Genomic DNA, 14,893 nt, shown 5'->3' on the forward strand with positions numbered 1-14,893 from the left:
CGAGCACACGCCTAGAAGGAAAGCAAACAAAATCATAGATGTTTCTACATGACAGTAGTCCTGGCGCCCCCTTTGTGGGGCAATCTGTGAGCAAATAACTCATTAGTTCGTCGAGTTAAAACAACACACACACGCACGCACGCACAAAAAGGGTAATATCATACTATGTTCGCAGGCAATAAAATATAAATATATAAAAAAGCAAATATGGGAGTAGCAGGGGTCCACTATCAGGAAGGCGAACCCTGCTGGCTCGCTCTAGGACTTCAAACACTCCACCAGCCAAGCAGAAAACAAAGCAAATAAGGAACACTCTTGCGCAGAATTCTCCACCAACTAATGCGGAGGCTGGGCGTCCAACCACTGCGCCTGCCAGGTCCGCTCTGCAAAACTGCCAGCCATTACCGCAGCGCACGCAGATGATGTTTCTTCTCGTACGGGAGAATATCGAGGGCGGATGGAAGTCCCGATAGCCCCATCCTACTAGTATGTACGGAATAGTATGTACGCAACAGGAAAAGCCGGATAGCGGCGAGGATCCTCCTGCTCCTTACAGAACTCAGACAGCACCATACTATTCTTGAATAATAAGGTTGCTCCCGAACTTATTACTTTTAATCAGCACAGAGTAGCTCAATAAAGTTGACAACCTAGAGCGTTTAAGGTCCACAAGTGCTTCTAGATAACTAGATGGTATTGTACTGTACTTTCCTCCCTAACACTAAGAGTGAAGCTGAATCTCGCAATTGCCTCCTGGGGTTTCCGTTTTGAGCATACTTCGAAGTGGAAAACTGTCATGTGGAATCGGCGGAGAACTCGATAGAGAGATATTCCCAAGACGACCAAAAAGCAAGACGCTCGTTCTGGCCCTAACCGTTGTTCCCCATGGCTTAGTCCGGCTCTGTGTTTCCAATTCCAGCAAATTGCCACCGATCGACAGCGACAAAACCCCGAAACCCGGTACGCTGCAGACTGGATTAGACTGGATAGACTGGGGCGTTCATGCACGACGAGGAATGCGCATGTTGTAGCAAAAATGAAGGGCAAGGACAATGCAAGGGCGTAGCAGAGATGTTGAGATTTTTCAAAGATAAGCCCAAGTGCATCTTAAAAAGGGGGTAGCAGGTAATCCCTAATTGGGAAGTTTTTGGCCCATCGACCGAAGATGCACGGAGCTTTGCGATTCTATCAGACAGAGTTTTGAAGCTGATCGCGACGCGGATCTTGCATACCCGCGATTTTTGCTTTTTGCTCATATTTGCTTTTTTTTTTTTTTTTTTCTTTTTTCATGCTTTCCCTGTCCATCATCTGGGGGGGCGACTGATCAACTATTACCAAAAAACCGGCCGGATCAGTCGGAAGCCAGAATGGATGAGCAACCCAAAGACAGCTTCGCTTTCCTTGCGCAAAAGTTGATATAATGGAACATACGGACATCTAAGTCCGCGATGCTCAACTGATCAAGATGACCCTGCGTCTGAATTTCGCTGCGAAAACATGGTTTGACCATTGTACCCAACCGGGTGTGGCTTAACTTCTCAGCGATGAAGAACAGCGTAAAAAGAAATCATTGTCAAAGACGATGGAGTTTCTTTTTCTATATGTTATGTTATTGCTTTCTTGCCCCTGTCCAGGGGCAACCCAAAGCCTAGGCCAGCTAGCTCCTGGTTGAATGCCTTTCCAAAATCAATATATGATATCCTCCCTTTTAGAAGTCAGGTTACGGGCCTGCCTCCTTTTTTTTTTTTTTTGCCCGTGAGCTCATGAGATGGGGGATGTATTGGTACATCGCGGTTCCCTTCCGCAGGACAGCTAGCTACTTCGTATACGCAAAATGACAATTTGTCGAAGAGGGAGGCCATTGACAATTGACAGGCAATGAATGTTGGAAGTCTTCCATCATATCGGGAACCAATCGCAATGGCAAAACCAAGGACAGGAAGCAGGCGCGTGGGCGAACAAGGGTCCTTCGCCTCTTCCTCAACGGCCACCCAAACGCCGATCAGAGGGCCCAAAACGAAAAAAACGGATAGCGAGGATATCACATAAAGAAAGCCTGAATAATAATCATCTCGCAGCTCATTGATCAATATCGATGGATGATCAGGAGTGGAAGGCCTCGCCGTTTCAGGGCTGCGAGAGCGGGGAAGCTGTGGCGTGGCCGCCCCTCACTCGGCTCCGTCTTTCGTCGGTGTTCGATGCTCTGATTGACCAAGGCCAACGATGGAGGCTGCCTTAGTGCACAGCGCCGTCAACTTAAAGTCTGCAAAGGACAGCCAAGACCTGCATTCCGAGGAACGTGTTTGGCTATAGGGAGGTGATCAAGTTCATCTAAGGGTTCGTGGTTGCCCTGATTTCGCTCTCGAGTCAAGAATAATGTGCGACGCCCAGTTCGTCGTTCGCATTTCGCGTTTTTCTTTTTCTGTATATATAGAAAAGCATTCTCTGCAGAAACCAAAGAGGATGATATGATCGGACCAGTGGCTGAGGAATGAGTTGATTGACCAACGCTAAGAAGTACAGGAGCAGCGTGCAGCTACTTTGGGAGTACATCTGGGCTTTGCATGGGGCGCGGCGGAAGTACCTGGCGTGTACTCTGTGCTGCATCTGGTTCTGTCCATTTCTTGGATGCGTTGCGCCCAAGCTTCGTTGTCTGCTCGCTCCTGGTTGTCGTTCGGGCAGGATGAGGGAGAGGGATAGCTAACGAGCTGGCTAGCGATTGCAAATTTTGGCGCTCAGCAAGCCTGCCCCTGCAAACTGTGCCAGAAGACTAAAATAATAGAAGCTACTGAATATAATATGGTAATAAAGGACAAAGAAAATGCCCTTATCATTCGTCCTCCAATCCGAGAAACGAGCATTCTCGCCAAAGAGGACGCTGCACGCAATAACAACGACGACAATAACGACAAAGCATTATCCTGCATCCCAAGTTTCGCCACCTCCTCATTTCCCAAATGCATCGCAGAACCCATACTCGGAAAAAAAGAGACAAAGCTAGCAAAGCTAGCTCTTTACAGTACTTTATGCAGCATCAGCCCCTCTGCGATCGCTCACTCCTCACTCACACTGGGGTTTCCCCTCTGCCGAGTCCACAGCCGACAGGCGTTTCGGATACGGACGGTGCCTTCAGCTGGAATGCCTTCGCCCTCTCGGCCCAGCGTGCCGATCACTTCTGGACTGACAAGGGCGATCCGACCAGCTCGAGGCCTCACCGCCACCACCTCCCCAGGCTCCAGGCTCCAGGCTCCGGGCTTCGGGCTTCACTTTCCCCCCTCCCTTCTGTCTGTCCTTCTCATTCAACCCCGCAATGGAACCAGGGGAGACCCCAGGGGACAAAAAGACGATCGATGAAATAAATCAGAAACATCAACAAATCTAGACCCAGCCACATGCAGAGAGAAGGACATGATGAAGTAGAAGAAGCAGCAGAAGAAAAGGAGAGAGAAGAAAAAGTTGTGCCACACACTGTTTTGTGTTTGCCCTCAGACTTGGTTATGAATCATGAACCATGAACCATGAACCATGAACCTTTTCCTCCGTCTCTGTTCTGATTATTATCATCTCTTCATCGCATTTCTTCATTATAAACCAGGGCGAGCATGGGGAGACGAGGAAGCGTCGCGGAATGTCTCGCTCTCGGTCGAAGTGGCGAAAAGATAGGGGTTCAATCGCAACAATATGAGACGCTGCTGGGTGCAAAAATCATGCTCCGGATCAGCGGCCATCTGCTTCTTGTTGGTCTCCCTTTCTCGAGGACTGCGCAGCTGGCAGGCGGGAAGGAGCCGTTGTGTACAGAGTACTAGATGAATACATATATGGCTAACGGGAACATTCATTCATTCAGTCATTAATCCCAAGGCATGGCCTACTCGAATATATCGACCCTTGCCTGCCATGTATCTCACTCCTTCATATTCCGCACGGAGGGGCAATTAACGTCTGTACAGTACATACAATACTTCGAACCCAGTGCGGGAAGGGCATGTACGAGTGATAGCTACCAGTCACCTTCCACCTCAAGGCAATTTGACCGTACAGTAGGGCTATCAAGGTTCTTCATCAAATCTGTTTTTTTGTTTATTTACTTTATTTTACTTTATTTCCTGGCCTCGGCCTGTCTCTCCACCTACATACCATCAAAAAACGAAAGAAACACTTTGCGTTCGCGCCTCAACCCCGGATGGGCGCGCGGGCCTCCCACCTCAAGAAGTTAAACAGGTTAAGGCGCGCCTGGACAGAAGCAGGGACCATGTGCTGCAGCTATTCTATCGCCTTTCCGTGGTACAAGACCCCCCCCCCCCCCCCCTTGGGGTCTGAACGGAATCACGTGTGTCCAAAAAATATTGGGGAACTTTCCCTGGGAAATGGGAATCAGACCCATGCCCATACAGTCCCCAACCCCTGGTGTTCACGGTCTCGTGGATGACACAGTTTGAATGGGACTGTTGTAAAACTGTTGTTCTCATAACCATTTTCGCAATTTGCCTAGGTTGCGGATACGGGATCGTGGACAATTAGCCCAGTATCTGCCGCCCCATTTGGAATTACGCAACCCCATCGTCTCCCCCCCCTTTCATCCCTCCCACCCCTCCCTTCTCGCTTCACTCCCTCGAGTAGTTGAAGTAAGGCGCGCAGACGGCCCTGCTGCGAAAAGGCGTAAAAAAAAGAGAGAGAAGAGAAAAGCTTAAACCACCCCCGTCTATGAGGTAATTGCATTATGTGAGACAAAACATGGAGGAGATCTACGATCAATAGCAGATCAATGGCAGATCATTTCCTTTGCGATCTTTTTTTTTTTTTGTTTTTATTTTAATTTATCCACTTATCCGTTTATTTATTATCAGCTGCATTAACATTTACCAAATAATCAATCCCATTCTACATGCTACTGTAGATACTTGTAGATAGATACTGTATGGTTTTTGTTTTGTTTTGTTTTTGAGGGAAGGGCCGGGAAGACTATCTCTTTGACTTTGCTCTCATCCCGCCCAGGACTTTATATCATTGGCACGGGAATTCCCTCCGATCATCTTTGTTGAAGCTTTCTATGTACTGTACGGAGTACGGAGCAAGGAGTCCGCTGTTGTTTATACAGTGAAGAAAGTATAAAATAAAAATCTCACCGGCCAAAAGTGGCTGACGCTGCGTATGTTAGTTAACAGTTTCCCATACCTTGTATTTTACTTAGCTATTATTTTATTTACTCCCATCTTTTAAGCCAAAAATATCACCCATATTTCCTCTTTCCCCCTTAAATATATATATATACACATATATATACAAATAGTTAGATATATAGATATATAGAAAGGGATATTCCATTGAATACCCCAACACGGAACCAAAACCCTTCTTCCAACTTTCTCCACAAATTCGTCAAAACGGGTAGTTAATTTAGTTGTAGTGTAGTTGTAGTTAGTATAGGGCTCAATCTGAGTTTTACAGTTAAGAGCAACAAATTTTTTCCCTGAGCGAGCCTACACATACAACCTACGCAAAGTAAAACTATGAGAGGACCAAGCTCCATGCCATAGGCCCCCGCCCAACCTTTCCCCCTCCCTCCCCTCTAGCGCGAACTTGCGCCCGCGGTCGCATTCACGCTTACTTTCTAACCTATTTCTTTTCCCCAGTGGTGGGGCGAGACTAAAAAATTGTGATGGGCGGTTCGTCGTTGGGTTTTTTTTTTTTTTTTTTTTTTTTTTTCCTTCGATAGATATTTCCAAAAGTGGATAACATGTGTGCTAACGTACCACATTTGGCGCAGCCGGCCAAGGTAGGTAGATCGTTCAATAAATAAAATAAAATAAAAACATCCTATGGGAGCTGTTATTCATCGACATGTTTCCTGCAAGAAGCGATGTAGCTGTATAAACTCTGATCAAAATGGGGAGCAAATCCTGCAGGCCAAATGGGGAAACCCCCGTAGAAATCGAGGAAAAGACGACAATAATACGTATGCATGCATACATATATGTGTATGAATGGCTGACTGGCGGACCATTTTATTGTTCTAAACCCCTGATAAAAAAGGAAAATCCGTATATGATACACATGGCATGCCACATAAAACACATTTCGTATACCCTCGAGAACGAGAGGAAAGAGAAGAAAGAAAGGGGGAAGGCCAAGGGGTTGACGGGGTTCTTCGACCCTCCGAGGGATAGGAAATGGAAAACAAGTAACAGTGTCCTCTTTCATTCTCCTATTTTTTTTTTTGAAAATGGAGTACAAGTACGCTCTGAGGGAAGGCTGAAATAGGCGGAACTAGAAAAGCAAGATGCAGGAACGAAGAAAAAACAGGGAAAAGAAAGGGGGGAACTCCAGATTCTAGGAAGTATGTAGTAAGTAGCCCATCTATCGCCCGCTCCCCTTATATGCATAAACTACATCTTGTCAACATCATATAAAACAGAATCAAGGGAGTTTGAAATGAAGATAAAACAAGATTATAAAAAAGGCGAACTCAAAACCGGGACCATCAAGTTTAAAGAATCACCATCAATAACTTTAAAACACAACCTTGGCAACAAAACAACAATAACATCGGGGTAATATAACTCTTTTTGAAGTGTAACAAACACATGAAATTAGTTGGAAAAAGAAAAGAAGGAAGGAATAATAAAAGAATGAAACATAATTGCATTATAAAACAGAATGAAACAAGAAAAAACCTTATCTGAAAATGTAATTTTCCCCTTTATGAGCACCTAGAATAAGAAAACTTCAAGCCCGGTATAAGTAGGCAAGGAGAAAGCAAAAGCGACTTAAAATATCACAAATGCTCTGTGAAACACATTGTTGTGGAAAGTGATTTGCGTCGCTATATTCAGTTTGGGGGTTTGTAATATAGCACACGCCAGTCCAGCTGCCATGCAAATCGTTGTTAAAATGTAAGAGTCCAGCCGAAAATTCATAACAAAGGTACAAGCCGTATAGAACAGATCACTATTAAGTTGCCTGTCACCGTACGCGGTCGCTGGTCTGAACGATACTCGTGCCTATTTCGGGGATACAGAACTCCAAATGTCGATTGCGATTTTGCAAGGTCGAATGGGCATCCTCGGACAATGTGTGAATTGCCTGATGGAAGTCCTTGAAATATCGAACCACGTTTTCCCACAAGAAGGGGTGTAGTTGGTATGACCAAATGATAGAATATGGAAGGCTAGTGAAAGCTGCATAGAGGAAAGGAGAACTGATCATCGAGTTATGATCAGTGAAATTTCTTCAATGCAAGATGCGACGGATCCGGATATGCCGGCAATACTGTAACCCCTCGGGGGTATTAATGTATGGCTAGTATGATGATAAGTTAGCGACAACGAACAATTCGTCGTTACGTGCAGAACAAACGCTTTGCTAGTAAAATCTCATGGGACGAGGAAGTGAATATAGGGGAAAGTAAATATTTTTTTTTTTTAAAAAAAAAAAAAAAAAAAAAAAAAAAAAAAAAAAGGCAATAACGTCAAGTATTCACTTACCCAGCTCTAGCATTGCTATTACCGAATACTGCAGATCTCCTGCTAAGATTCGTGATAATTCCAATTCCATCGATTTCCTGACTTGTCTTCACGTAAAACCCCATTAGAATTTCACCCCGGCGAGTGTCTAGTTCGTAAATGAGATACAAATTAGCATTAGAGAAAAAGCAAGAAGAAAAACCAGGATTAGAGATGGTGGATCTACCAAACACAAATTCGCTGCACGTAGCCTGAGGGTCCCTGTTCCCAAAGACCTGGCTCGTTGAATCTTCGTAGCAAAACTCCAGTCCATATATCAAGCCATTGTGATAAACTTTCACGGAAATTAGAAGCTTCGACTGGATGAAGGCACATTCTAGAAACAGTTGTTCTGGAAGGCCATTGGGGGATCGAGATTGTCCCAATTTGTTCCCCCTATATCCAACTTGTCCATTAGGTAGTTTAGCGGTCGAATATTTGGAGTTCAATTTGCTAACGTCGTCAACCGTATGAGTGCTAAGGCCGCCAGAATATATCACCAGCTTGATCTTCCTAATTTTCTTAAAATTTTCAGTAATATGCTGGCGAATTTCACCTTCGGTAAAATCGATCTGCTTCGGTATGCCATTATTGCCGGAATCTCCATCGACATATTCGATATAGGACCTGCAGAGATCATCATAGTCGACGTATATTTCGATGAAAGCAATGCCAGCCGCCGAAGTAACTAATACCTTGCCATTGTCGACAGACCATACTTGGATGGAGTCATCAGAGCAAAGAGGTGAATCTCTTGGCAACCGAAAACATGGGTGAAATCTAAATCGAAGGGTATCAAGTCTGTGCCAGGTACATTCGTCTTCCTCAAGGCAAAGTCGTAGTCCCTGTGCCTTTGTTCGAGTGGAATATGGTTCTCGAATGGTGAAACTTCGATTCAACGGGACGGAGTCGTCACACATGATGCCGCTATCCTGATCATGACAGCCAAATAAACGGCCGATTACACGGAGATGACCACCGATTCCAGAGTTAGCAGCTTCCCAATTGCTCCCACATTTATTTCCATAATTGGCAACAAAATTAATATCTGTACGGGTGCAGTCGGTGAAAGCCGCAACCACTTCTTCCATGGCAGATGGGTAGTTTTGCAGAGCATAAGATCCAAAAAGCGCCAGCTTGATATGATCTTCAACAGAGCCCGCTGCAGCATGGCCTGTGATTGTCTGGGTTCCCTTGTCCCAGTGGGTATCAAGTAGCAGTGCCGAGACATATTGCGTTTGGCTTTCTTGGGGACCAAAATAGCGTTTGACTGCTTCGAGTACAACGTTAAAGAGCTCGCCCGTGTCCGATGTAGTACCATCCTGTTGCACAACGCCAAGCTTTCTAAGCTCGTCAACGGTTCTGTCGCAGCGGATAATATGTATTCTAGCCTCGTTTCTCATCTGATCCGATTTGGAGTCACGTAAGCTTAGTGTTCCAGCCTGCCACTCCTCTTCAAATCGGAAACAGCGCCTTCCGAACTTGTTACGATACATCTGTTCCCCAGTAAACGACTGCCACAGATAAGCAGCCATTCGGAATTTCCGTATTGCAGTATCCAAACTGTTTTCCCTCCCGAGCTACCCTTTCAGGGACAGCGTCAAAATGACCATCAGAATCGCTCCCCAGTACAATTGCTAGCTGGAGGGGAGGAGAGTTTATCAATGGTAAATAATTTATATTCACCCATGATGAGTGGGACATTGGATTCTGAATTCTCGAGGGTGAGAATTCAAGCCGTAGTTTATTCGGGCCCGGGACAAGATGAACCAAAGCCTTGAAGTGCGATTCATAGACAGGCCAGGTGGTGGGAGGGAACGAATCTTGGGGATGATAAACGGTTAAGTTTCCATCCATGGAGTGTTGTCGCGCGTCTCCAATCTGACCATAAATCAAAAGGATTTTTTGGTGGACCTAATAAAAAAAGCCACCCTTAGCAATTGCACACTATCCATTTCAGCAAAAGCCAACTAAAAGCTTCAGCACATACCCAGGAGTTATCGGAAATAGAAAAAACCCTCGGAGCATATAGAGGCGCCGGCGCCGGCCCTCTTCCGGAATTGGTTGGAGAAAGAAGGCTACCGTTCTAGAAAAATTATAGGACATGAGCAACAAAATCCAGATATTGGGATGGCTTGCAGCAAGTGCACCTGTATAAAGGAATGGGGTCCCGGAAGGCAAAACTCACTGTAGTACTGCCCCGGGGGGTTGAGGGGGATCCAATTGGAACAGGTCTCTGAGGAGGTGCCACTTGGGTCGCGTATCCGTTCGTCTTCAACTTGGGGAGGATGGGTAGATGTGGGGATGGTAGATCGATACTGTTGCTTTTGAAAAAAGAAATAGGGGAGCTATGCAAACTGGCGGTCGGGGAATCGAGATTAGAGGACAATTTGTCAGGGAACACATCGTCATTGGGATTGAGTGAGGCAGCAGATGGGGTCAAGGTGAAAGTTGCCTTTGAACGGCGACGGAGGTTCTTGAAAAACGGCATTATTTCATTCAATGGAATGAAATTCTAGCGGATTGCCAAGCTGTCCTGTCTCATTGCATCTGGACCCGGTTGAGATAGAGATTCATATGAAGAAATAGAGAAAACAGATGAATGAAAACGAAGAAGTAAATGCAGTGCAGCAAGAATAAAGACGAGGAAGAGAGAGCGCGCACGCGAGCACGAAATGGCAGGAGGGGCCCCGGGACATAGAAAAGAAAGAGCGGAGGATTGCAAATCACGCATACAGCGTAAGCAACCAGAGAGTTCCAGAGGCCGGAAGACTCCAGGAGGGAATTAAACGAATGTCGATATGTTCAGATGCGAATGGATGCCACTGCCACAAGAAGGTAAAGAGATTGACACGAACGCGAGGCAGTGGCCGAGAGAGCGAAATGGAAAACTGGTAGAGTCGGTAAGGAGCGAAGAAAAGAGAGGCAATCAAGCCAGTCCTTTTGTTTTGGCCACCAGCCCCAGGTCTAGCTGGTTAAGCCGTGTGTGGTCAATAGCTGTGTTGTGGACAGCGTGTGGATGGTGATGCACTGCACGAGAAAGAGGGGAAAAAAATGACGGGAGATTGCGTAGCAGGTCGAGGTGGTCGACAATGGTTTCAACCCACGACGTAACCACGGATGAGCGGTCCAACGAAGTTTGTCGGTGCGCTCGCTGCGTGCAAAGAGCCATCATGCAGACAGACAACATGCAGACAGACAACATGCAATTATAGACACTGATTAGATGTTGCAGTTGTCATCCTGGCTGTCACTGATGCTCGATGACGTCCCTCGCTGTCAAGTTTTGCCCACCGCCACTGGGACATGTTGGCATGAGACAAGCATCATCTTGAAGATGCGCGGCCAGGCAATGTCGGTGGGGGTCTCGATTGCCCTGTTTATTGGTTTTCCATTCAATGCTGTCATCGCCACAAGACACCCGCTGCTTCTTCTAGAACTGCGGAGAGCGCTGGCTAATGGCTTGTAGATGGGGAAAAAATATGTGCACAGTTAGTTATTCACCCTCGAGGAAAGGCTAGTCAACGGTGTATCCAACAAAGGTCAAAAAGAAAAGAAAACCGTAAGAAAACTAAAATAACGATAGCAGTGGGGATTTACTGTGGTTTATATAGATAACTAGCCCTAAAGCGCACCCAGCGCCCATCGTTCGTCGGCTCATGGAAATGGGACGACGTCGCCCAGAGTCAACCCGAGAATTTATCACCTTGTGTCAAGCTCTGAACACTTGTAGATTGTAGTTTTGAGCAATTCAGCCCATTAAAAACTATACAGGATAAAATTACGCCCAGCTAAGGGCTACTATTTCTTTATATCAGATATCTCAATATAATCCAGTAGTTAACCTTGCCTCCCCGTGCCTGGTTGATCGTTACACTAAATCATATCCTGTCTTAAAAGCTTTAAACTTAGTGAAGATAGAAATTGGCAAACATTGCTACTATCACACCGTCAAATCAAACTTTTAATAGTTATATACTTCAGTGACTTGTTAGATACACCAAATCTCACTCTTACAAGGCATTTTGAATAGTGCAATTTGATAATTACATGGCTGGGCAAACCTTGCGCCGATTTGAGCCTTTTATCAGATCATCTAAATTGAAACAAAAATAACCTGACCCGGGTCGATATTTCGGATTTGCACCCCTGTGGCGCAACACTTCCAATTATGAAAGTTACCAGAATGGGGTTTTTGATAGGAAGCTTTATGGGCAAAGCCATGTAGAAACTGCAGGAGAATCCCAGAATTTGCATTGAGTAAGGAGTACTGATAAAACTTCTAAACTATAACCACTTGTTGCTCAACAGAACCCAAACTTATCCATATGAAGTAGCATATTCTAACTGGTTCAAAGAATGACAAAATTTTGGCTGGAAAAAAAATCTACAGGTGATCTGGTGCTCTATTAACTAATGAATGACACTCATTTAAAGGCCTACACGCACATTGTGCTTCCTACAGATTGTCTAATCCCGCACCTGCCATGAGCCCACCTCACCTGTACTATCCATTGAATGAAGGGCCATGCCTACGCCATTCGGCATCAGCGCCCATGATCCGCTCTTGAATCGACCGCTTAGCGGCCGACGATGGTGCCACCGTGGAACTCACCGCAACGATTGAGCGTCTAGAACAATTGTATTGTAGTGAGGTAGCAGGGCTGCAGAAAAACCTGAGGAAACACCTCGAGGAGCTTTCCGGTGTCCGATTCAGATATGAAAAGGAACGGCTTGCAGATGGAATTACCCGTAAAGCAAGGTACAACGCAGCGCTGCTCGGGAGGAGCAAAACAATCCTAAAACGAAGTTGATAAATTTGATGGACCGGATGGCCCGAGAGGGAGAAAGCTGGTCTGGCATTTATTCAACGATTGCCTCCGATGACGACAGGGTCAAGCATGTCTTGGAGGCAAATAAACCATCCACTTCTAAATACGACGAACCAGGCGCAGGCCTCGAAGCTGCATGCCGAATGCGCAGAGCAGGCTAACATGTCAGCTCTGAAGAAGATGAAAAAGGAAAAGATTAATTGAGGAATTTTCAGGAATGTAATTTAGTTAATCTTTTGTGTCAAATCCGTCAAATCCACCGCTTAGTATTCAGACAATGTATGGTTTAAAAAGTTTCTAATATATGCTCTGATATTCTCTGCGACCATGAAAAAAAAAAAAAAAAAAAAAAAAAAAAAACGCCACGGCTTGTCACGTGGAGTCAACCAGCCCAACCTCGGAAAGTAGCTGGAGCAGTCTCCCAATTTCACCCGCTCTTGTTTTCCCCCGCCGGAATTGTCTGACTTTTCCACACCGTAGATATGGCCAAACTATCACCAGATGAAATGCCATCATTGAAAAGCACCCTCTATCCCGGTCACTTGATGATTTATGTGGCTTACTTCAGGAAGATGAAAAAATCTATGAGTCGCGACTAATTTCCTATGACAGCATCCTTGATAACTTGACCAACTCACCACTTCCCATGGACCACGCCCTCCTTCACCGCGTCCTCCTTCAGCCTCCTGGACCAGTCCGGCGCTTCCCGGTCGCGGTCGTTCTCTCGGCTCCGTGGGCTGAGCATCAGCAAAAGGCAGATGGGTAGGAAGCGCCGGTCCCCCGACAAAGTGACACAGTCGTCCATGCGGTCGGGCAGCCAGCCGTCCGGGAGAAGCAAGGGGGACGAGCTCACCTTCTCGGTCCAGCCGATGCACAGGCCGAGCCTCCATGAAAGACGCGGAGACGAGCCCTACGACAACTGGATCCTTCGCTGCGTGGTGGTCTCGCCCGCTGGGCGGCCGATCTACAGGTACGAATCACCCTTGGAGCTGCTCAAGGCACACCAATCGCTCTACCTGGATGGGAACATTCTATACCGGGATAGCTCGGAGAATAGCATCATCACCACGGACCCAGCAAAGGCGGATGGCAGTACCGGAATACTCGTTGACCTGGACCTTGCCAAGGAGGTCGGCAGCGGGCGAAGCGGCGCGCGGCACCAGACCGGCACGAGGGAGTTCATGGCCATCGATGTGCTGCTTACCATTGATCATACTTATCGACACGACTTTGAATCCTTCTTCTACGTGTTGATCTGGCAGTGCCCCCGTTATGGGTGGGGAAAATCAGGACTCAACCGGCCCAAATACCGTATGCTAAAGGAGTCGTACACTGGAAATTATGAAAAAATCGCAAACGGCAAACGAGGCAACATGGAGACTGGCGGGTATGAGCGTATTGTGATGAAAGAGTTCCCACCTGGTTTTGAATGTGTCAAATCATCCTGCAAAACCGCACGACGCATACTATTTCCGTATGGGGGGGAAGGACTTATCGTGGGTACGCCGCAAGACCCGGAAAAAGCTATACGATCCTATCATCAAGGCATATATGATGATGCAATATCTCTGGTTGAATCGGGAAATTGCTCATCGACAACGCGGGGTGCTATTTTTGTTTTTTCCACTACGGTAAGACGGGGATGATATGAGATTCTTTGAGGAGATTGATCGCCAGATGAAGAAAACTTTCTGAACGACTGCCAAAGTTCAATCTACCTAAAGAGCTGTTTTTTTATTGGCAGCAGCATAGGCTATCAATCTAAAATAGCCCTTTTTGAAGCTCCATGAAGAAAGGAGAAAGCTTCCAAACTGAAACATCAAACGCCAGAGTAATTCAGCCTTGATCAGTACCAAGGTTAGCCAGGCCTTAAAAGTGAGGTTTTGTTAACCTTACTTTGATTGGCTTCTTCCATTTTTATTATACTAGTGAACTATAATTCATTTACTCACTAATCAAGCTGTGTGCAGCCCATGAGCAGGTGCAACACCATAGAATAACATCAATAAAGAGGAATACAAAACAGTTGAATAGTGTTATTCAATCATAAACAGTGGTGAGGATGAAAGATGATGAAGGCATATGAAGTACTACAGCTGCCGATGAGCAGCTCAGCTGTATGAATATCAATTCATTTAGATATATATATTATGAATGAACTATATATGTAATGGGCTGTAGCATGCTCGTACCACTAACTATTGAAAACAATGTTCTGTGAAATGAGCTTGCTGCTTATTGGGGATACTCAAATTGTTCACATTTGACATTGTCTGGCTTGCTCCGATGAATGTAAATAATATAATGAAATACCAGGACATCATCTACGACAGTTATAAGTATATTTTCAGAATGGGATGGACGTTAACAACTCCAGTGGGGGGGTTCAAATTGTAAAAGTTGGTAAGAGCCCCTCTCACAGGGGCTTGGTTTGAGAAATCAAGCGATCGACCCGAAGCTGAGGATAAGTAAATAAAATAAATTAACTAACTAGCTCGCCTGGCTCAATCGACCCCTGCGGCGGGGCGGGGGGGAAAGTGTGGAAATGAGCACAAATCC

The 14,893-nt window shown here is 45.8% G+C and overlaps 2 protein-coding genes across 2 annotated transcripts; one reads left to right on the forward strand and one right to left on the reverse strand.

Moving 5' to 3' along the window:
- Positions 1-7,480: 7,480 nt before the first annotated feature.
- HCAG_06577 (conserved hypothetical protein) lies at positions 7,481-9,993 on the reverse strand (the record flags this gene model as incomplete). The annotated part of the gene is made up of 5 exons (XM_001538922.1): positions 7,481-9,016; positions 9,087-9,143; positions 9,273-9,416; positions 9,493-9,588; positions 9,691-9,993. 5 exons carry the CDS (start codon positions 9,991-9,993, stop codon positions 7,481-7,483), a joined length of 2,136 nt encoding a protein of 711 aa, XP_001538972.1.
- Positions 9,994-12,980: 2,987 nt separating this feature from the next.
- Positions 12,981-14,368, forward strand: HCAG_06578 (predicted protein; the record flags this gene model as incomplete). The annotated part of the gene is made up of 4 exons (XM_001538923.1): positions 12,981-13,096; positions 13,212-13,834; positions 14,175-14,209; positions 14,330-14,368. The coding sequence occupies 4 exons, from the start codon at positions 12,981-12,983 to the stop codon at positions 14,366-14,368; spliced, it is 813 nt and encodes a 270-aa protein (XP_001538973.1).
- Between the last annotated feature and the right edge of the window lie 525 nt (positions 14,369-14,893).

Source organism: Histoplasma capsulatum, genomic scaffold (assembly GCF_000149585.1).
Source record: "Histoplasma capsulatum NAm1 scaffold_6 genomic scaffold, whole genome shotgun sequence".
Lineage (NCBI taxonomy): Eukaryota > Fungi > Ascomycota > Eurotiomycetes > Onygenales > Ajellomycetaceae > Histoplasma > Histoplasma mississippiense.